The following is a 20,680-nucleotide window of genomic DNA, read 5'->3' as shown; positions in this document are numbered from 1 at the left end:
CACGTGCAAGATACCCTGGATATTCCCGTATCGACCAGAACCTTTTCTCATCTATTGGTTGAACGTGGCCTGCACTCACAGCGTCCGTTAAGAAGACTGCCATTGACCCCACAGCATAGATGTGGATGACAGAATGGCGAAACGTCGTGTTCTGAGATGAGTCACGCTTCTGTTTATCCAATGACAGTCGCCGCATACGTGTGTGGCGTCGACATGGAGACAGATCTACAGTAACTTTGGAACGCCCCACCGCGCTACAACGTGGCATAATGGTTTGGAGCGCTATTGCCTACGATTCCAGGTCACCTCTAGTTCGTATTCAGGACACTATGACGGCCCAACGATACTTGGATAATGTACAGCGACCGGTGGCAATCCCCTACCTTCAGGGGCTGCCTAATGCAGTTTTTCAGCAGGATAACGCCCGACCACACAGTGCTCGAATCTGCCAACATGCTCTGCAAGGTATACAGATGCTTCCCTGGCCACCGTACTCTCCTGACCTGTCACTAATCGAACATGTGTGGGATGTGATAGGACACCGTTTGCAGACTCTGGCCCTGCCTTGTTCAAAAGACGAACTGTGGAAAATGGTTGAAAGGGAATGGAGAGCCATCCCTCAGAACAGTATCCGCACTCTTATTGACTCACACCTAGACGTGTTTCTTCATGTATCGCTGTCCCTGCTGGTTTTATATTCTACTGAGCCGACGCCGTTCTCGCTCTGTATTCTGACTATCATGTTGAAATAAAGATCATTTATTGCTGCTTGCTGTCTCTGTCTTTTTCCAAATTTCATCATTTTCTGACCACTCCTTCTTGGTGTTGCATTTTCAATGTCGAGCAGTGTATATATATAACCAAAAGTCATTAGTCAAAGCTTCCTTAAAATATTTCAAAATCAAAGTTTAAAAATTAAGGTACAATCTGCGCACTTGCTGCAGTTTCGGGAAAGAAATGGAATTTTTTTATAAGAAAAGAAAAGGTTAAAGCTTTAATGCTAGTTTACAATTTTTATCGCATGAAGGTCTTAACCATATTCAAACCTCGAAGAAAGTCGTACCCATAGGTAGTACAAGAACATTCAAAAATTGTAAAGCAATACATATAAAAAACGAGCAAAATTAAATATTGATCTCCCCAGTTCAACTCTTCAAACAGAACTTATCAAGGGAAAAGTGTTTTGAACCCCTGATCCAAGTTGATCAATGAGTTCCGAGTACAAGTTTCGTTTCGCTGAGACATTTGAGATAAAGGACCGTTACTTTAGAAATAAACTTTCAATTTGAAATAACTTTCAATGGTTTTCAAATGCTCAGACCTTTTCCCGACCTGCATTCGTAACTCATAAGACATCAAATTAACAAAACTAGAGCATAAAATTGCAATACTGAAGCAGAAACAAAAAATTACGAAAGATGCAAAAATACATGAAAAAGATTCAAATAAAAACCGTTAAACAAGATAGTATTTAGGCAATAAACTGAAAAACCTACCTGTAAAAACAGGATCGGCACGCTGCTCTAGGCGTCTCCAGACACGTCTTCGATGATCGTCACGACGCAATCGGAAGCGGGATTTGTCGCTAAAGGCTATATGTCCCCAGTCAGCATCATTTTAACATCATGAAGCCAAGCACTACTGTAATCTGCGCAGGCGTGAATGGCAGGTGACGTAACGGTCGGTTTGAAAGTAGATTTCACTCTATCAGCCGTGTCAGTATGGTCATGGTGGACACTCGTGTGCAGGTCACACGTCTGATGGTTGACAGCGATGAATCAGGCTCTGTGACAACTGATCTGACAATCTCGCTATTCTTCCGATCTGTTGTTGTCTTAGGTCGACCGCTACCATCATGACGCTGAAATCCACTACTGTCCACCCATTCATGTCAACATCTTCTAATCGCTGCATCGCTTCGACTCATATGACCAGCGATTTTACGATTTGCACAACCTGCCTCTTTCAATCCAACAGTACGACCTCTTTCAGACTCTGCAAGAACGGACGAATGGATGAACATTATGAACACTGCAATATCAAGTTTGAAAAGCAATAATATTTTAAATAAATATAATTATTAAAAAAATGTGGCAAATGTGAAGGTGTTTAGATTTTAACGTTGTTCCAGAGAATGTTTTGAGGTTTTTTTTGACTCTCTTTGATCATTGCAGGTTACCAATTTGCTCGTGAATGCAATCTTTAAAACAATATTTTTTTTTGTCTTTTTAGCTTTATTATTAAGGATCATTTTCTTCGCGCTAACGCCAAACAGAATTCGACATCACAAAATAAAAAAAAATTAAGGCAGCATGCATATTTTTCAATCAACTCGAAAAAAACTTTTGGCGTCTTTTCGAGTGATATTTTACAGCTTAAAATGAAAAGAAAGAAAAAAAGAAATGTGAAAGGTTTTAAATGTTAACGTCGCACCAAAGGATTTGTTCATGTTTTTTATGCTCTCGGCTGAGTATCGCACTTTACCAATCTGCTTTTGAAATCACTCATGCTAACACAAATCATTTGTCTTTTTAGCTTTGTAATTAAGCATTCGTCGAAACTGCGCCACATAAAATTCAAGATAAAATTAAAATATTTAAAAATAGCATGTCTTTAGAATTCCAGACAGATTGTTAGGGGTTGGCATACAGTAATGTAAAGTCATATGTAATGTTGTAGTGAATTACGTAACATAACATAGAAAATACTTACAGTACCGCATTATATGCAAACATTGTCATAAATAAGTATCTACAGGGTTTGGACAAAAATATGGAAACACCTTTAAAAAAAAATGTTTCTTTGCTTAATATGGTATAGGAAACCCGTTGGCATCCAAAACAGCTTGCAGTATTCTCGGAATGGATAAATACAGCTCCTGTATGTTTGCCAAGGGAATATTATACCATTCTTCCTGCAAAACGGTGGCAAGTTCAGATAACGATGTTGGTGGTGGATAACCAGAACGCACTTTCCGTTCCAATGTAGACCACAAAGGTTCGATAATATTCAGGTTTGGTGACTGTGGTGGCCAGGGGAGATGGGACAACTCCTCCTCGTGCTCAGAAAACCAGTCCTGGACAATGTGAGCTGTGTGAACAGGGGCTTTGTCGTCTTGGAAGACACCATCACCATCGGGGAACAAAGTGTGTACTATGGGATGAACTTGATCGGCCAAAATGTTCACATAAGTCTTGGCAGTCATGTGCCCTGACACAATTATCATGGGGCTAGCAGATAACCACGATATGGCTGCCCAAATCATAACAGAACCCCCGCCATGTTTCACTCTTGGCAACAAGCAGTCTGTATTATAGGCTTGAGATGGCGTTCTCCAGACGTAAACTCGGCCAGAAGTGGGAAACAATGTGAAAGAAGACTCGTCAGACCATATTACTCGCTTCCGCTGCTCTATAGTCCAGGCTTTATGACTTAAACACCACATTTTCCTGTTACGGGCATTAGCATCACTGATGAGTAGCTTCTCAATTGCAGCATGGCCGGCAATTCCCTGTTTATGAAGCTCCCTTCTAATTGTTTTGGTACTCACAGGGTTCGGTAACACAACATTCATTTCAGCAGTAACTTTTGCAGCTGCGGTCTTCTTATTTTTCGTCACAATTGCTTTTAATGATCGTCTGTCACGATCACTCAGGACACACTTTCGTCCGCGCTGTGATTTAGCAGATGATGTTTTTCCCCTTTTCAAATATGCGGAATAAATCTTCGATACAGTACCTCTTGAAACACTAAACACCTCGGCTACCTTGCTTACGGAAGCACATACCATACGTGCTCCAACAATTTGCCCACGTTCGAAGTCTGTTAACTCTGACATAATGCAATGACAACCTCACATAACAGTACTCCGACAACAACTGAACTGTTAAGCACATTTACGAAGTTGTATAGGTGGCGTCAGTGGTCAAAAACGGTAGCGCCACCTACATATTTCATTAAAATCAATCTTTCTTTTCAAACATGCATTTCACAAGGTGTTTCCACATTTTTGTCCATCCACTGTATGTGTCTGTACAAAAATCTAACAGGTACAGCAGGACCTCAGATCTAGCTGCCTTGAACACCTATAATGTCTATATATCAGGTTCGCCTGTACGCCATCCTAAAGCTCAATCACATAAAAGCAAGAGCAAATATAGCGTTATAAATACGTTCTATATGCAATGTTACTCCTGGCAATGTATTTACAGAGTTGAATTTGCATAATGTAATTCGTAAATGTAATGTCAATAATGGTAATGTAATACGACTATTATATCATATATAATATCAAATCTCATATATAATGCCAATGCTGTATCGCATAGTGTATATATAAGACATGCAATGTCATAATTATGTAAATATGTATATGCACAGCACTATTTATACGTGAACTGCAGTAATTTAGTTGCAACCGCACATGTAGTGTATATGTACAAGCCCCGCATGAAAGCTCCTCCAAGCTCACTTGCGTAATTACAGGAGTAATTATTATGTTCTATACGTAGGTATATGCAATGTCACTTCCGACAAAGTAAATACAATGTTCAATATGCATAATGTAATTGTAAATGTAATGTCAATTAATGTTAAGTATAATTCCTTAATTGCCTCATAAACTGTAATATTAATGTCAATTTTGTATCGTATAATGTACGTGCGTGCGTATAATGTATGATGTATGATGTTGATGTATGATGTATGATGTATGATGTTGATGTATGATGTATGATGTATGATGTATGATGTTTTCGTATAATGTATTGTAAGGATCTTAAGTTTTACTAACGTTTATTTTATTTTAAATCTTTACTATCACTTCTTATTTTCTACTTCCGGCCAGAATTATAAGCGTGAAGGAGTTTATGCAAAGTTGTCTGGCGAACGCCAAGTATTTAAGTGTGGCCTTTTTGCCAAGCAGAAGAGAGGAAACCGTGAGTTCGAAGCAGGCCGCTTACCTTAGAAGTTACGCAGTTGCTACTTTGCCTTCCAGGCCAGAGGTTTTAATCCTCTTGATAAATTAAACGTATTGTAGTGTTCACAGTCTCTGTGCTACATACGCTTTCTGTTATTATAAGGCCAATCTTATTCTAAAGTTAAATTAGAGTTTAGTTTTATTTTGATATCTTTTAAGTTAGACCCCGAGTGGAGGGTCATTGTATTCCGAAGTACGGAAGTCATTGTATATAAAGAAAAAAATAAAGGGTTTTGTATACCCTTCGTCTCTATCCTGTCTACTTATTACAATTAGTGAACATAGCTTTAGTAAGCTCTCTGTTCTAGTCAGGTCATTGTATGTTTCCGAAGAAGGTTAGAAGAAACATTGAACCTGATAGTGGCGCCCGACGAAGAATAACCATGGCCGAGTTTCAAGAAGAACCTGTGCTGCCTGCAGAAACAGCTCAGAATCCAGAAATGCCAGCTGCCGCCCTGGAAGGATTTGGGTATATTGTCCAGACCATGCGCGCTTCGATGAAACCAGAAGCAACGTTTAATGGAAACTCACAAGTAACCAGTTTTTTGGAAAAATTGGATGACCACTTCATGCTCTACCCCGTGCACGAGTTTCAAAAAGTTACCTTAGCTACCAGCGCTTTGAGGGGCCAAGCGCTTAACTGGTTCAAATGTATCGGCAGAAGTCTCTTGGGTCAAGCAGGAAGTCCCACCTATACCTACGAAAATTTCAAGACTGCCCTACTAAAAGCCTTCCCTGTTGTAAGGGATCGTGCGAAATTAGAAACAGAACTTTTCAGTATATATCAACAAAGAATGGAAAACATCTCGAGTTTTATTTTAAGAAAAATTCACGTTTTCAAGCTCTTGTATGGAAACCGTCCGGATCCTGAAATAATTCAAGTGATTTTGCCGAGGTTACTACCCCAAGTGCAAGACTTTATTGAATTGAGAAATCCGACTACACTGGAAAAATTATTTGAGCTAGCAATCCAGTTTGAAAGTAGAAGAACGGCGGACGTCGAAAGAAGACGCCAATATCAACAGCGAAACCAATTTGGTACGCCAAGACTACAGCAAACTCAAGCACATGGCTACGGAGAAAAAGCGAATCAGTGGGCAAGGAAACCCGAGCATTCAAAAACAGCCGGCGAACGTCGACAGTTCAATAGCAACCCAGGAAAAAAGTCTCAAGGCCAGTGGAGAAAGAAGGAAAGCACCGAAAGGAAAAATAATTTAAACTAAAACGGATTTCTGCTGACGAGAGGGTGCGGAAATCCGAAGGCCACGAAAACCCCTCTTCCTACAAGTTAAATACAGTAATGGTGAAAAATTTAACTCTTCCGAAGATTGAAGTCTTGGTAAATAATATCCCGGCCACCGCACTCCTGGATACCGGCGCGCAGTGTTCCTGTGTGGCAGAAGTCTTTTTTAGAAAGTATTTTCGCAAATACCGCATATATAATGCGGATAATACAACAGTATTAGCGGCGCAAGGAGAACAATGTAAGTGCGTAGGTAAAGTACCTTTGTACATCCGTATCAAGGACGAACAAGTAAAGGTGATGTTTTTTATAGTAAAGAATTTGCAAGCACACTTAATACTAGGAATAGACTTTCTTTCAGACGCACAAGCTACACTGGATTTTAATGAAGCGTCTCTTAAGCTGACGATGAAACCAGTGCGTGTAGAAAAGGTTGAACCGCCAAGGTTAAATCTCGACCACCTGCCTAATGACGAGCAAGATAGAATCCGACAAGTGATCTTTTGCAGGATCCGGTACGGCAGACACCGCAGGTACAAGTTCCAGAGGTGGGAAAACGACAAGTACAAGGGCAAGCCAATGAGAGACAGAAGCAAGTGAAAAGAAAATTGCCCCGCGGAAAAATTGAATGTACAAAGAAAAAGAAGCCGTTCCACCGTCCAAAAAACAGAGTTCACGAACACCCCCAGAATGAAGAAGGGAGAAGGACGACGTATGTGGAAAAGACCGGGAGAAAGGACGGCAACTATAACCCGGCTGTGAAACGGAAGATTGACTCATCCGACAGAACTCTCCGCAGCAAAAGTCGCCGAACTGCGGAAGGGCCATCAGCGGCGGAGGAAAAAGTACACGAAAAATTTGAACGGCCAACAACGAGGTCCAAGCAGGATCACGACAGAAGTTTCCCGGTTCCACCAAGACCAGCTGCCTTCAAACGGCCAAGACCACAAGCAGAGGACAGAAGGAAGATGTTCAAGGGTGGCCGTAGTGGTGAAAAACGGAAGCTTCCAGAGGAAAGCACTGAAGGGCGAGCCCGTACAAGAAGGAGGATCAACCAAGCTACGGTCTGCAGCACCTTTAAAGACTGGGCCCAGAAAAGGATGTCTGAATATTACAAAGATAAGTAAAATTTTATGTTACTTTACAAACTTAAGTTAATCTTTCATTCTTACTGCAAGTGGCAGATTTCAAGAAGTTTTACCTCATGCGAGGTCTACCTTTATCGCCAAAAGGGCGAGAAATGAGTTGTGACCGATTTTCTTATTATGTTTTTCAATTACTCGCGCGTAAAACTAAAGTTGATGTATAATAGCGTTGTATAAAGACTTAAATATTGTAAAAAGTTATTGTATAAATTTTATTTAAAACATTCTAACAAGAAAGAAGTTTTAGTCTGAAAGACTTTTTGAAATGTAGTATTATTTCAATGTACAAAGAATTGGCACTTGCTTTGAAAAGAATAGAAGTTAACAATGTACTACTAATGTATGTTTTCAAATGTGTAAAATTAACGGCATCTTGATATGTTCTTGTATACATGTGAACTGTTATTTTGAATGTTTAGAAATAACGTGATATGGTAAAAGTGAAAGTAATGTTAAAAAAATTTGTTATTCGTGTGACTGTAAAGATTAAATCATGGTGAATATGTGTTAAAGGTTGAATGATGTAGTTAGGCTCTCTGACGCTACACTTTAGAGTTAGCCACTTTCAGAATAGTACCTCAGGGTCTAGAGTTGAAATTAGGGTGTGTTAAGAGGTCTCGTATGTTGAATTTTAACACATTAGTGTTTTGATTGTAGGAGGAAGTGTTGAACACATAGACAGAAACACATTCGTGTTTGGTGTTTTTACAACACATGTCAGAGAGCACGGGGAGAGATAATTAAAATAGTCATGAATGAAATAAGAATGTTAAGAAAAGTATATTCTATATGTTATTTGCAATGTCATTCTGTAACATTTCATTAAACTAGTTTTCCTTCCAGATCTCTGGAAGGAACCAGAATTGAATAAAGCTCCTGTTTTGATGCAGTACAGATGAAAAAGAAAAAAGATTGTTGTATATTCCGGGAGCTGCTATTTGTAACAAATTTCTTTCTTTTAAAATTTTCTAGTTTCTAGCTAAGTTATGATTGTAAAAGTTTGGCCTCGCGTTAGTTTCTAGAGCTAAAAGTTTTCAACAAGGTAGTTTTAGACCTCAGTTTCAAACTAATTAACTCTGGCGGGAAGTATGTAAGGATCTTAAGTTTTACTAACGTTTATTTTATTTTAAATCTTTACTATCACTTCTTATTTTCTACTTCCGGCCAGAATTATAAGCGTGAAGGAGTTTATGCAAAGTTGTCTGGCGAACGCCAAGTATTTAAGTGTGGCCTTTTTGCCAAGCAGAAGAGAGGAAGCCGTGATTTCGAAGCAGGCCGCTTACCTTAGAAGTTACGCAGTTGCTACTTTGCCTTCCAGGCCAGAGGTTTTAATCCTCTTGATAAATTAAACGTATTGTAGTGTTCACAGTCTCTGTGCTACATACGCTTTCTGTTATTATAAGGCCAATCTTATTCTAAAGTTAAATTAGAGTTTAGTTTTATTTTGATATCTTTTAAGTTAGACCCCGAGTGGAGGGTCATTGTATTCCGAAGTACGGAAGTCATTGTATATAAAGAAAAAAATAAAGGGTTTTGTATACCCTTCGTCTGTATCCTGTCTACTTACTACAATTAGTGAACATAGCTTTAGTAAGCTCTCTGTTCTAGTCAGGTCATTGTATGTTTCCGAAGAAGGTTAGAAGAAACATTGAACCTGATAGTATGATGTTGCGTGCGTACGGATTCGTTACGAAATGAATGCACAAGTCCGATGAAAAATCAACAAAAATTTATTATTATCACAACAAAAATGCTTAAATTTTTGTCAAATTATCATGCAGTATTACAATATCTCACAGTAGTTATCTTTTAACTACTCAAATGTCCAATTGAACGTAATTCAAAACAGCTAAAGAAAGCTAATCCGCGAATTCGCTACAATCAACAAGAGCAGTTTTCTAAACAACAACAAACTAAGCAACTACTACGAACTGAGATGTTTTCCTCCTTTTATAAGATTTTAAAAATCACGCGCTAGAATTTTCTAGTACTTTTTCGAAATCAAAGAGAGATATTTATTTATTTAATGCACGCGCTCTTGCATTTTCAGTTTTCCGGCTTAGCTTTCTTTTAATATTCGTCACGCGCTGCACTGCGCGAGAAATAAAACCATTTAATTTATAATTGAACTAACATTAGCTTTTTAAATGCCAAATTCGTAACAATATTGTAGAACTTATAGACCGCACCGAATCATAATAGGTAAAGTCAAGAATAGGCAAATATGCATATGTATAGCATATATCATATACTTGATGCAGCAATTTAGATGTAGCCGCCCTTTGAACACCAGTAGTGTACATGTACAAGCCCCTGCAAGTAAGCCCTCCCAAGCTCTCTGGCAAATTTGCCGGAACATTCATAATGTTCTAATACGTAACCTAGCAAACTCACTCCTGACAAAGTCATATCAGTGAGGAATATGCGCAATGCATTAATTTCAAATGTAACGTCGAATAATGTTAAGTGTGATAACATTCTTTTCCCATTAACTGATAGATGATATGCCCATGTCGTATAATGTATATGGTACGGTGAAACACCGAAATCTGGAGAATGTCGACTTTCACCGGTGAATGTCAACATTCACATAGTCGCTTGGTGTATGTCCGAAATATTTTCCAAATACTCTTATTTCTGACTTACACCGGTGAATGTCGATATTCACCATGTACTAATGGTGAATGTTGAATATATAAGAATATTATATTTCCTTCTTCGTAATTCATTCGCAAAAAAACGCACTTGAGACTCAGAATAAGAACTTAAGAATATAAGAACTTAAAACACACAGTACGTTCAAAATGAGAAAGGAAAATAATAGAAGTTATAAACTTACCAAATTATGTGATTCAAATCTTATTTACTGCAACAACTTAAACTATTATGACACTTTGAATTGCACAAGAGGCCCTTGCTTTGACAACTGCATTTATTTGTAGAACACTTCCTTTTGGAATGGCAGCGTGTACATATACTCCTCTCTTTTCGACCTACACCAGAGCATATCTGTGATTGTTGACATACACCGGTGAGGGTCCGAATATACAAGAATGTAAAGAAATATTCGATCTTTCACCGACGTATTTGGTGAATGTTGACACTCTCCGCTGAAAGTAGACATTCTCTAATTTCGTTCTTTCACGGTAACATTGTATATATTACCAAATTATAGACCGTATCGAATAAAAATTTACAATGTCATAAATAAGTAATATATAGCTAAAATCATACGTGTAGTGCAGAAATTTAGTTATAGCTGCCTTCTGAACACTTGTAGTGTATAAATGCTTACGCCCCAGCAGGTTAACCCTCACAAACACATTCGCATAATTGCCGGAGCAATTATAATGTTCCAATACGCAGCTTTATGTAAAGTCATTCCCAACAATGTAAACACAGATAGAATTTGTGTACAGTTTTATTTGTTAATGTATTACCAAGTAATATCAAGTACAATGAGGCTCCTTTCTAGTGAACTTTAGATAAAGGTGGACGTGGTGCTGTACTGATTAATCTTTACGGCAAAGGGAAAGTGCCCACGTCCACCGTCACTTATCACGTATCTTTCAGCATTCCCTATATTATTTCTTTGAAAACTAGCTGCTAGATACAAGCCAAACTTTCTACTTGCATGATTTTTTTTTAAATTTAAATTCCTCTTTTAAGAAACTCATAAGGCTAATAATGCAAAATTTTGATTTTTAATTTCGGAAACAAACATCAGATCTGTTATAATTTCAGAAGCATTCTCTAATATGAATACATCATGGCCAAACATTGAATACATTTCCTTTGTTTCATCAGCTTTTCTATTTTAGGTAACGAAACTCAATAACGGGTATGAAATTGTTTTTTACTGAAATAAGGAAAGTGATTATAAAATCAAATCATAAACACAAAAGTGTTCTCGCAAAGGTCATCTTTAAGCTGAGACAAGATTGATGTGGATCTGAAGTTGCTTTGTGTGACAAGGTTACATTTCGTCAAATTTACACATAGGATTGCATTGCGATTAGCTGGTGTGCGAGTCGCTAACCGGCCTGAGGTTTTTTGTTACTGAAGGCAAAACGTGATTTTATAGCCTAATGCCAAATATCTTAACTCAAATCATTCACACGTTTAATGAGGGTCAAAGATTACTTAGCACGATAAGGTAACGTTCCAACACATTTGCACATTTTATCTCGCTTATAATTAGCTGGTTTGAAACTTTCTTTCTCTCCTCTTCTCAGACGTTTTGAGAATTGAAAGCAAAATTTACTAATCGGTTCCTCTGGAACTTCTTGCGCGGTATTAGAATTAAAGCATTGTGGGAGGTATAAAAAGCGAAAATTACTTTCATTATATATTCTCACCTTCAACAAGAAGAATAAAGGTAAGATATCCTTCTTATGGTTTCAGGAATTACAGTCTTAAAATGCCGGAAATTCCTTAGAATAAGCAACCAATGTGTATTAAATTCAGAATAGTTCTTGTTCAAACGCATCTGTAGCTGTCAACTACAAAAAAGAATGGAGAAACTGGACATCTCACGTTCTAACCAAATTTATTTCGAATGCGTTTCTTTTTCTGAATATCGTTTTTAATGCATTAGTTAGAATGTGAATTTTAAAAGATTCTTTGGTTTGTAAAGTATAAAATGTACTCATTATTACTTTTTAGTACAAAGTAAAGAAAGTATTGTATTTGCAAAAAATTTCGGGATCATATTTCAACGAAAATATCCATTTTGGCCCCATTCGAATCCATTTGAACGATGTTTTTGCGTGATACTCGTACGAACGGACTCCCCCCCCGGGGGTCGACGTAGAGTATTCTGCGAAGTACTGGCTAGGATCTGTCCCTAGGCAGTCTCAGCCACGGGGGTATAAAATTTATGAACGTGGCCGTTCCCGATGGTCCATGAGGTGGGTCTATACTTGCTCTTCATGGGCCGGGAGGTGTTAGTCCCCTCCACCAGGGTATTGGTAGCCAAATGGGAAACTGGACCATTGAGTGTGTGTGTGTATTTAATTATGGCAAAGCACACTAGGGCTATCTGCCTAAGGGGAGGGATGCCTTCGTGGAGGACTTTCTAAGGGAAACTGGCTCGTATACACGTTACACATGGGGAAAACCACGAAAACACCCATGCAGACAGCCCGTTCGCGGGATTCGAACCTCGGACCGAACTACCAGTGTTCAGCGACTTTACCGCTCGGCCGCTGGTGGGCGCCTGGACCATTGAGAGTCTGGTCAGTGCTGTCCTTGGTATTCCATGTACAGCCCGTGTAGTGCTGGTAGGTAGCCTCAATCAACGGCCAGTCATCGCTCCAAGTTGTCATCGCCCACCCCACCGTGGTCTCGGTCCGGCCGAAACGGTGGTCTTGACTGGTCCGTGTTTAGCGGTGGGTTGGCTGAACGTTGAGCGTTCAGCAGAGGGACTTTATAAAATTGTTGGTGTCTCGAGGATGTGGGACCTCGGGCCCGCAGGTGTGTAATTGTCATCGTTAGGGTGATGCTCAATCCCCGAGTGTTCTTGATTGAATGAACGGTGGTAGAAAGTTTAGTTAGTTAATACGAACGGACAACATAAAGGACACGATTTTCCAAACAGATTGTTAAATGATTTAAAATTGATTTTCTCATGAAATCTGTTCGTACGACGGTATCTCGTATAACTCAAAAACGAGTAGCTGCAGAAAGTTTAAATTTTGAAATGGGACTGCTATAACATGTAGTTGTACACCTCCCTTTTTACTTGCTATCGGCCACACCAAACATATCAATATAATTGCATCTCCCCTCTGTTACCCAGATCCATGAGCTCAGTATTTTTATTCATATATATTGCATGTGAATTAATTTTTTTCTTTAAAAGTGGTTGAATCATGCTGTTCATATGTTCCAATTAAGGGTTACGATTTTTATGCCTTTAGTTCAGGGTTTCTTAAATTGGGGGTTGCGGGAGCTGCAGCAGGGGGTTGCCAAAACTTTTAGCAGTTTTGACATTTCTTTAACTTATTATAACAATTTTACAATTACCAAATATTTTTACACAATGTATCAGGAAATGAATAAAGATGAGAAAATACAGACAAAGAGAAAAACGTTTCGACGCATTCTCTCTGTAATATAAACGTTCCATTTCCTTGCTTTGCACGTGACGCTGCCATTTCGTCTGTTACTTATTTAAAATTTTCACATTGTTCTATGTCTTAAAATTAGAAATTAAAGTTAATGACCTAAATCTGCAGTCGTATATTACAACCGTATAAGTGAAAAAATTGTAGTTTCCCTCACTCGAGTATCGGATTTACGCGATACTTATGGGGTCCCGGAATTTTTTAAAAAATATTATGGGGTCCTAGGGGTCGTGAAAAAGTTTCAGCGATAAAAAGTGGTCGCGACTGAAAACCGTACTTTTGTTTATCTACATGTAAGATTTGTAGAATAATCAACAATTCAAAAGTTTAAGTGGCGTTGCGCTTAATGAGGTCATCATTTGTTTACATATGAAAGTCAGTAGAATAGTGAATTAAGCCTGTTGGTGCAGCGACATTAGTGTTTTTTTGCAGAATGGGACCAAACATTATGCTTCAATTTTGTGCATCCAAACGTTTGTCTTCCTACCCGTTCTACAAAGTGCTTTTTTTTTTGCGTAGAAACTCTAATTTGAACTGTAAAAATAATTTTTTAAACTGTTTTTGGTATTTTATGTTTTTCTATATCTTTCAATTTTTAATGAAAATATATCTTGAGTTTTTAATCTATCTTTGATTTGTTTCGAAATGAAAACTGAATTGATTAAATGAAAATTATATCTCAAACGAAATCAGAAGAAATAAGTTTAAATGAAATGCAGAAAAAACTGTGTATAATTTAATAAACAGTACAACGCCTATTAAATCCGTACAAGCTCTGTTAATTTGTAGAGACATTAGGTATGTTTTGGAAGCCTAAGAGATGAAAAATTAGCAAACGCCTTCACCGAGAATCAAACCACGGACCTCTGAAATACCGACGCATTGTGCTGACCATTACACCACGAAGGCACGCTAGGAAGGCAGGAGAAATACCTTATAAATTAAGGCCAAAAATGCGTACATGTTTATTTTATGACTAAAGTTTGTTACTTTATTTACCATTGTTATGGCATTTCTAATGGATAATATTATACTATTCAGATTTAAATTCATGTCATACCACAGTAGGATCTACATATTATGGTTATTTTGCTAGAGCATGGTAAAAAGCTGCGTTATAAAGGAAATTGGTAATGTTTACATACATACGCCTGCGATTTCTCTACCTTTTTGTAAATTCTTGAGCTGTAATTTTTACAGTAAATTTAATACTGTGTCTGCGGAAATACGCTCTTTAATTTTAAATAAATTTCTAAAAATAACAAAATAAAAATTTTAAATATCAGATATTTTGAAGCATATTACCATCTAGGCAGGATAAGAAATCACAAACTTTTTTAAAGGTAATTAGTAAAATAATATCAGAAGTGTTAACAAATGAAACATTTTTCTGTTGACATTCAGTATTTTCCTTCTTCCTTGCAGGTTTCCCTTATCTTGTCAATAGCCATAATCATGAAGTTCCTTATTTTAAGTACGTTAACTATTCATGTAAAATAAAATCGTAATTTGGTTTATAAATTAAAAGTTAACGAGTTTATGCTCAATATTATTTTCATTAAATTCTTAATTTTTTTGTTTGTTTTTATTTTAGGTGTTTTCTTCCTTTCTGCAGCAGGCGAAGCATCAAAGGTAAACTAACTTAAAACGCAATTCAAATGCAATTTAACTTAAACGGCATTAACTAGTATTCAATTCAAATGCAATGTAACTTAAATGCCATTAACTAGTATTCAATTCAAATGTAATTTAACTTAAATAGCATTAACTAGTATCCCGAAATGTAAACTTTTACAAACTGGCCCCTTATTATCTTCAGTAACATTAAATATACAGTTTTAAATACGTACTTATCTGATACACCGCCTCCAAAGAGGCCTTACCCACCTTTAGCTTCGCAACCGTTGATGGAAGACATACACTCAATATTATAAAAATGTTCTTAAAGACGGAAAAATACATGATTTTATATTTTTATATTTAAAAACTTAGTTTTGTATAAAATACTCAAAATCTAAGCTTTTTACACCTTCCACCAATCCCTATACTTAGAAAAGTTTTTTTTTTTTTACTTATTATAAAAAGTAAACCGAAAAACTAACCGAGGTATTTAGTGCCCAAGTCGCGGATCATATTGAGGGATCGTACATATATCGAATAGTGGAATGTTTGCCCGCGTGCGTAACTAAAAATAAAAAATGGCTTTTGATGTTCTGAGCATTCTTATATAGATTACGTTGAAAAATGTTGATCAATATAATTTTTTCAAAGAATTCAGAATTTTATAGAATTCCCGTTCTAGAAAATCCTGGCAATCAGCGAACTGGTAATATTATTTGCATAAATTAAAAATGAAAATCATTTTTAGCTTAAGGAATTTTTTTGTTTTGATTATCAGATTAGTACAGTTCTAGAGTAATGAAGCGTTATGAAAGTATCAATAACGTACTTTCAGACTTCGAAATCTTCTAAGCTACTTATTTGAAAACTTTTCGGTATAAAAAATTTAATAAGATTAGAAATTGATGACAATAATAAATCTAAAAAACATATCATTGAATGGTATTTAAGGGGAAAAATTTCAAGCTCGAATTATCCTAATGTATTTATCAACCGATTCTTAAATGCAAATTGAATATGACATCAAAACCCTCAGATTTTGAAATTCAATATCTTGGACTAAGGCGAGTCAAACGTTTTGTGATTTATTTTTACTAGCAGCTTCGCTGCCAGCCTTCGTCTGGCTTTTAAATGTACCGAAAAAATGCCTGAAGGGAACACCAAACGTTAAATTTAAAAACTGCGTAGAATTTTACTCTGCAGAACAACTTCATAAAAAAAGTTATTACGTATAAGAAAATTATAATGAAATAAGCAATATCCCTTAATACAAATATTAATTATCCTAATAAATAAATTAACCAACTTCCCTTTGAAAAATCTTAAGAACTCAAATGGTATAAAGCAGGTTAAGAACTTTGTTTCCTAAAACAATCACTCAAAACTTTTCAATATCTTAAAAACAGTGAAATGAGCAATAAATAACATAGAAAAATACAAAAAACAAAAGACTCGGAAAAGCAAAGTATAATTATTGATATTTTATCTTATATTTTCATGAAAAAATTACAATGAAATAAGCTATATCCCTTAATACAAATATTAATTATCCTAATAAAAAATTAACCAACTTTCCGTTGAAGAAAAAAAATCATGCAAAATTTTCAATATCTTACAAACAGTGAAATAAGCAAAAAATAACATGAAAGCAACTCAAAAAATATAAAATTCCTCGCAGATTTTTACTCTGCAGAACAACTTTATAAAAAAAAAATCAATAAAAACATATTATATATATATATATATAAATGACAATGAAATATGCCAATCTTTTAAAAACAGTGACATAAGAAATACGATGAAAAACCCATATTTCTAAAAGAATGAAACTATTCAAAATGATGCTATTTCATCAAAAATCTATCAACAAGAATAAGATAGGAAAATTGTTGCCAAAATCACATTTTTAAAGATGCGAGATGTGAGAAGTGTACTCGGAAGCTTCATTTAAATTAAAAAAAAAAAATACAAAATATTATCATTTTTAAAAATTCTTTTTGTGAAAGCAGTCGCAAGGATAAAAGTTTAACGTGTCCCAAAATAAAAAAAAATAAATAAATAAAAAATAAATAAATAAAATAAAATAAAATAAAATAAAAATAAATAAAATAAAATAAAATAAAATAAAAATAAATAAATAAAATAAAATAAAATAAAATAAACTGTACACTTTTAAACATAAACCTTTTTAGAAAAATCCCGTTGAAAAGGTGTTAAGCTCCCTTTGTTAAATAAATTCGTATTTAATCGATTTATTGAAACACGAAATTTATTTTATATTCGTAAAATAGCTAACTGACTACGTTTCATGACGATGTGAAAATGGAGTGTGTAGAATAAAATCTCGCTTTCCTATAGCCCATTATGTCTCAAAATGACGCCATTTCGTCACATAACATAAAAGGAAAAAATACTAATTCTAATTTCGAAAACATCGCTTCGAGGTGGACTGGCTCTTGTCTAGATGCACCTATGTACCAAATTTCGTAGCCGTGGGTCTATTAGCTTACGCGCAACGCGAACGAAACACACACACACACAGACAAACTCTTTCTTTTATTATATGTAGAGATAATGATTTTTGTGTTTTATATTTTATAACCGATATCAATGCAAACTGAAGGTGACGTCAATAACTGCAAATTCTAATTCAGTCTTGGTCAGTTCTTGTGACACAACAGTCAAACTTCTATGATTTTTTTAATGCACAGAATATTCTTAAATATGTGTATAGGGAGCGGAAAGACGTTGAAAAGGTAAGTTTTGGAAATTTAAGAATGCCAAAATTTAAACCTTTGCGTCATTTAAATTATTTTTGCAATTGGATCAAAAACAATTTAAGATCTTTAGTGGGCACGGTTTACAAATACATATATCGGAAATCAAAATCAAACTTGATATGACATAAATTTTAAGACTGTGAATGAAAACAAAATTGTTTGAGATTTTGTCTAAATATTAAGAACTTTTACTTCAACTGTTCGCACATTTTCATTGTATTTACAAAAATAGTTTACCCAAAATTTTTGGGCTTTCAGTTCTCCCTTTAATAACTCTTATTCTTCACTATCTTACCATACCGTAATTTCCAAGACGATAAAGCTTTCTTTAGTAGCATAAGAGATATTTTATGCAATTCCTCTTGAACAGCTTTTTCAAGTCCAATGACAGCGGCCTAGCGGTAAAGTCACTGAACACTGATAGTTCGGTCAGAGATTCGAATCCCGCGAACAGGCTGGCTGCATAGGCGTTTACCCCATGTGTAAAGTGTATACGAGCCAGTTTCCCTTAGAAAGTCCTCCACGAAAGCATCCCTCCCCTTAGGCAGATAGCCCTCGAGGCTTTGTCATAATCACACACATACGCATCCAAGTCCAATGAGGGCTGTAGATCGAAGTCTGGACAATCCGCTTTTTAAAAGTTCAGAAGCACAAAAATCCATGGACGATACATCAGAAAATTTTTAGGGATAGGAGCGAAGGGTTATGTCCTTGATACCACGATTCTTGTCCCACTTTTTCCAGGAAATTAACAGTTGATTTTAAAATGCGGCTGCTTGCTTTGTCTTGATGCAATTCTACTGCTTGATTGCACTGTGAGTAAAGAGAAGGTATTCATATTTGAAAATTGGGTGTTAAATATGTTCTTGATAATATGTGGAGTTGACCTTAACAGTTTTCTGCACTCTCTTTAAGGAGACTCATACACATTAAAACCCATAAGATCTTCGAATAGGTGACTGTTACAAGAATTGGGATAACTTACTTATTTTGAACGTTTTACAGCTGACTACATAATATAGCTGCTTTCTGAAATAGTCATCAGAAAGTTTGTGTTGTCACAGATATTTTTATAATTTAATCCGCTTTGTGACAACATTTTTCTTCATGTTTCCAACTTGCGCGCACAGTTTAAAACATACTGTTTCATAATTTAATTCCATAATTAATATATAGCTTTTATAACATTTGGAAACTACTGTGAACATAAAATTCTAAAAATTCCTTGTTAAATTTTTATTTTATTTGGAGTTGAGTTTATAAAATGCATTTTATTAAAAAAATTTGTAATATTTTCATCCATAAAATTTTTCAGTATTAAAATATTTATCAGATTTTTGGTTCAGTTAGAAAATAATGCCCATATAAAGAATTCCATCCAATTTCAAGTATGTACCATAAGCCATTTTTAAAATATCGTGCGCGCAAGGAGGAAACATGGCGAAATATTTTGTCACTAAGAGGATTAAATTACAAAAATATTTGTGGTAACACAAACTTTCTGGTTACTAGTTTCCGAAGCAGCTATATTATGTAGTCAGCTGTAAAAGGTTGGAAGTAATTGCTTTTAAAATAAATAAAATATCCCAATTCTTGCAACAGTCCCATATACGAAGATCATGAGAGGTTTAAGGTGTATGAGTCCCCTTAATTTTATAGAGACATTAGGTTATTTGGAAGCAGCAGACAACATGTCAAAATGGGCCAATGTCCTTGCCGGGACTCGAACCTCGGACCTCTCGAATACGCGCCGAGCGTGCTGACCATGACACCACGAAGAAGGCGGAAGAAATAATTTATAATTTTTATTCGTGTTTATATCAAAAACAAGCAACAGTCATAAATCCCATTGAGAAACTTTGTTTGGATTCTTTCAACGATGTTCTAAGTTTTTTTTCTAAGTAAAGATGACTCGAGCTACTGATAAAAATCCCGCCTAAAAATTACTCACAAAAATTTCAAGATGACCATATTAAGGCTTTCATAGCAGAAACCACACCTAACCCCTCAAGACTGCTTTGTTTGAATTCATTCCCCCAATTGACAAGTGACAAGTGACGGAGGACGCGGGTACTGTCCCTTTACCATTAGGTTAATCGGTATAGCACCGCGTCCACCCCTGTCTAGAGACAACACCAAAAAGAGGAGATCTACACATGTGAGCCCCCCGGCGTCGAAGCCCAACGTCGGATCCAGGCCCCCGTGCCGTTCGCCACCAAAAGAGCCACTGGGAATTTATTAAAAATCAAATAAAAATTACATGTCTAAACAAGGGTAATAATGACAAAATAATAAACATAAATATTATATTAGATAATATTAAATATGCTTAAGTTAGCCAGATATAATAAGAAATGTTTTAAATAGTAAGTAACTATATGATAATAATTAAATACAATAACAATGGAAGTATGAATAAATATGGAGTACAAGAAGAATTATAATAACATAAAGGTTTTAACATAGGGGAACGCTACAAATAGCGTTACAAGTATTGAAGTACCAAGGACATTAAAGGTTGGAAATTAACATTCCAAGTGGGTAGGCGGTTTGTTAAAATGCAATATATAAAAGATACACATTACTATAAGTACAATACAGATAGTATATATCGACGATATACTTTCAACTCCAACAATGCAATAGAAATAATAAATTAAAAATACAATGCAGTTAATGTGTGAATTAGAACAAAAATTTCAATGTATAATCATAGTGAGGATATATTTAAAATTGTAAGTACAAGACCATGTACAAGACCATGTTGATGTAATTCATTTCCCCAA

General features: G+C 35.9%; 1 protein-coding gene across 1 annotated transcript in view; it reads left to right on the top strand.

Annotated features, from left to right (window-relative positions):
- The window catches only part of LOC118197505 (uncharacterized), a 44,744-nt gene that overhangs the window by 5,791 nt on the left and 18,273 nt on the right, over positions 1–20,680 (top strand). The window contains exons 2-3 of the mRNA XM_085826098.1: positions 11,621–11,744; positions 15,089–15,126. Of these exons, the coding sequence (XP_085682224.1) occupies positions 11,621–11,744; positions 15,089–15,126 (162 nt within the window). The remainder of the gene's footprint in view (positions 1–11,620; positions 11,745–15,088; positions 15,127–20,680) is intronic.

Source organism: Stegodyphus dumicola, chromosome 10 (assembly GCF_044657685.1).
Source record: "Stegodyphus dumicola isolate Sdum_Otavi_A_Nest chromosome 10, ASM4465768v1".
Lineage (NCBI taxonomy): Eukaryota > Metazoa > Arthropoda > Arachnida > Araneae > Eresidae > Stegodyphus > Stegodyphus dumicola.
Note: the sequence above shows the minus strand (reverse complement) of the source record. Positions and strands in the feature narration are given on the sequence as shown.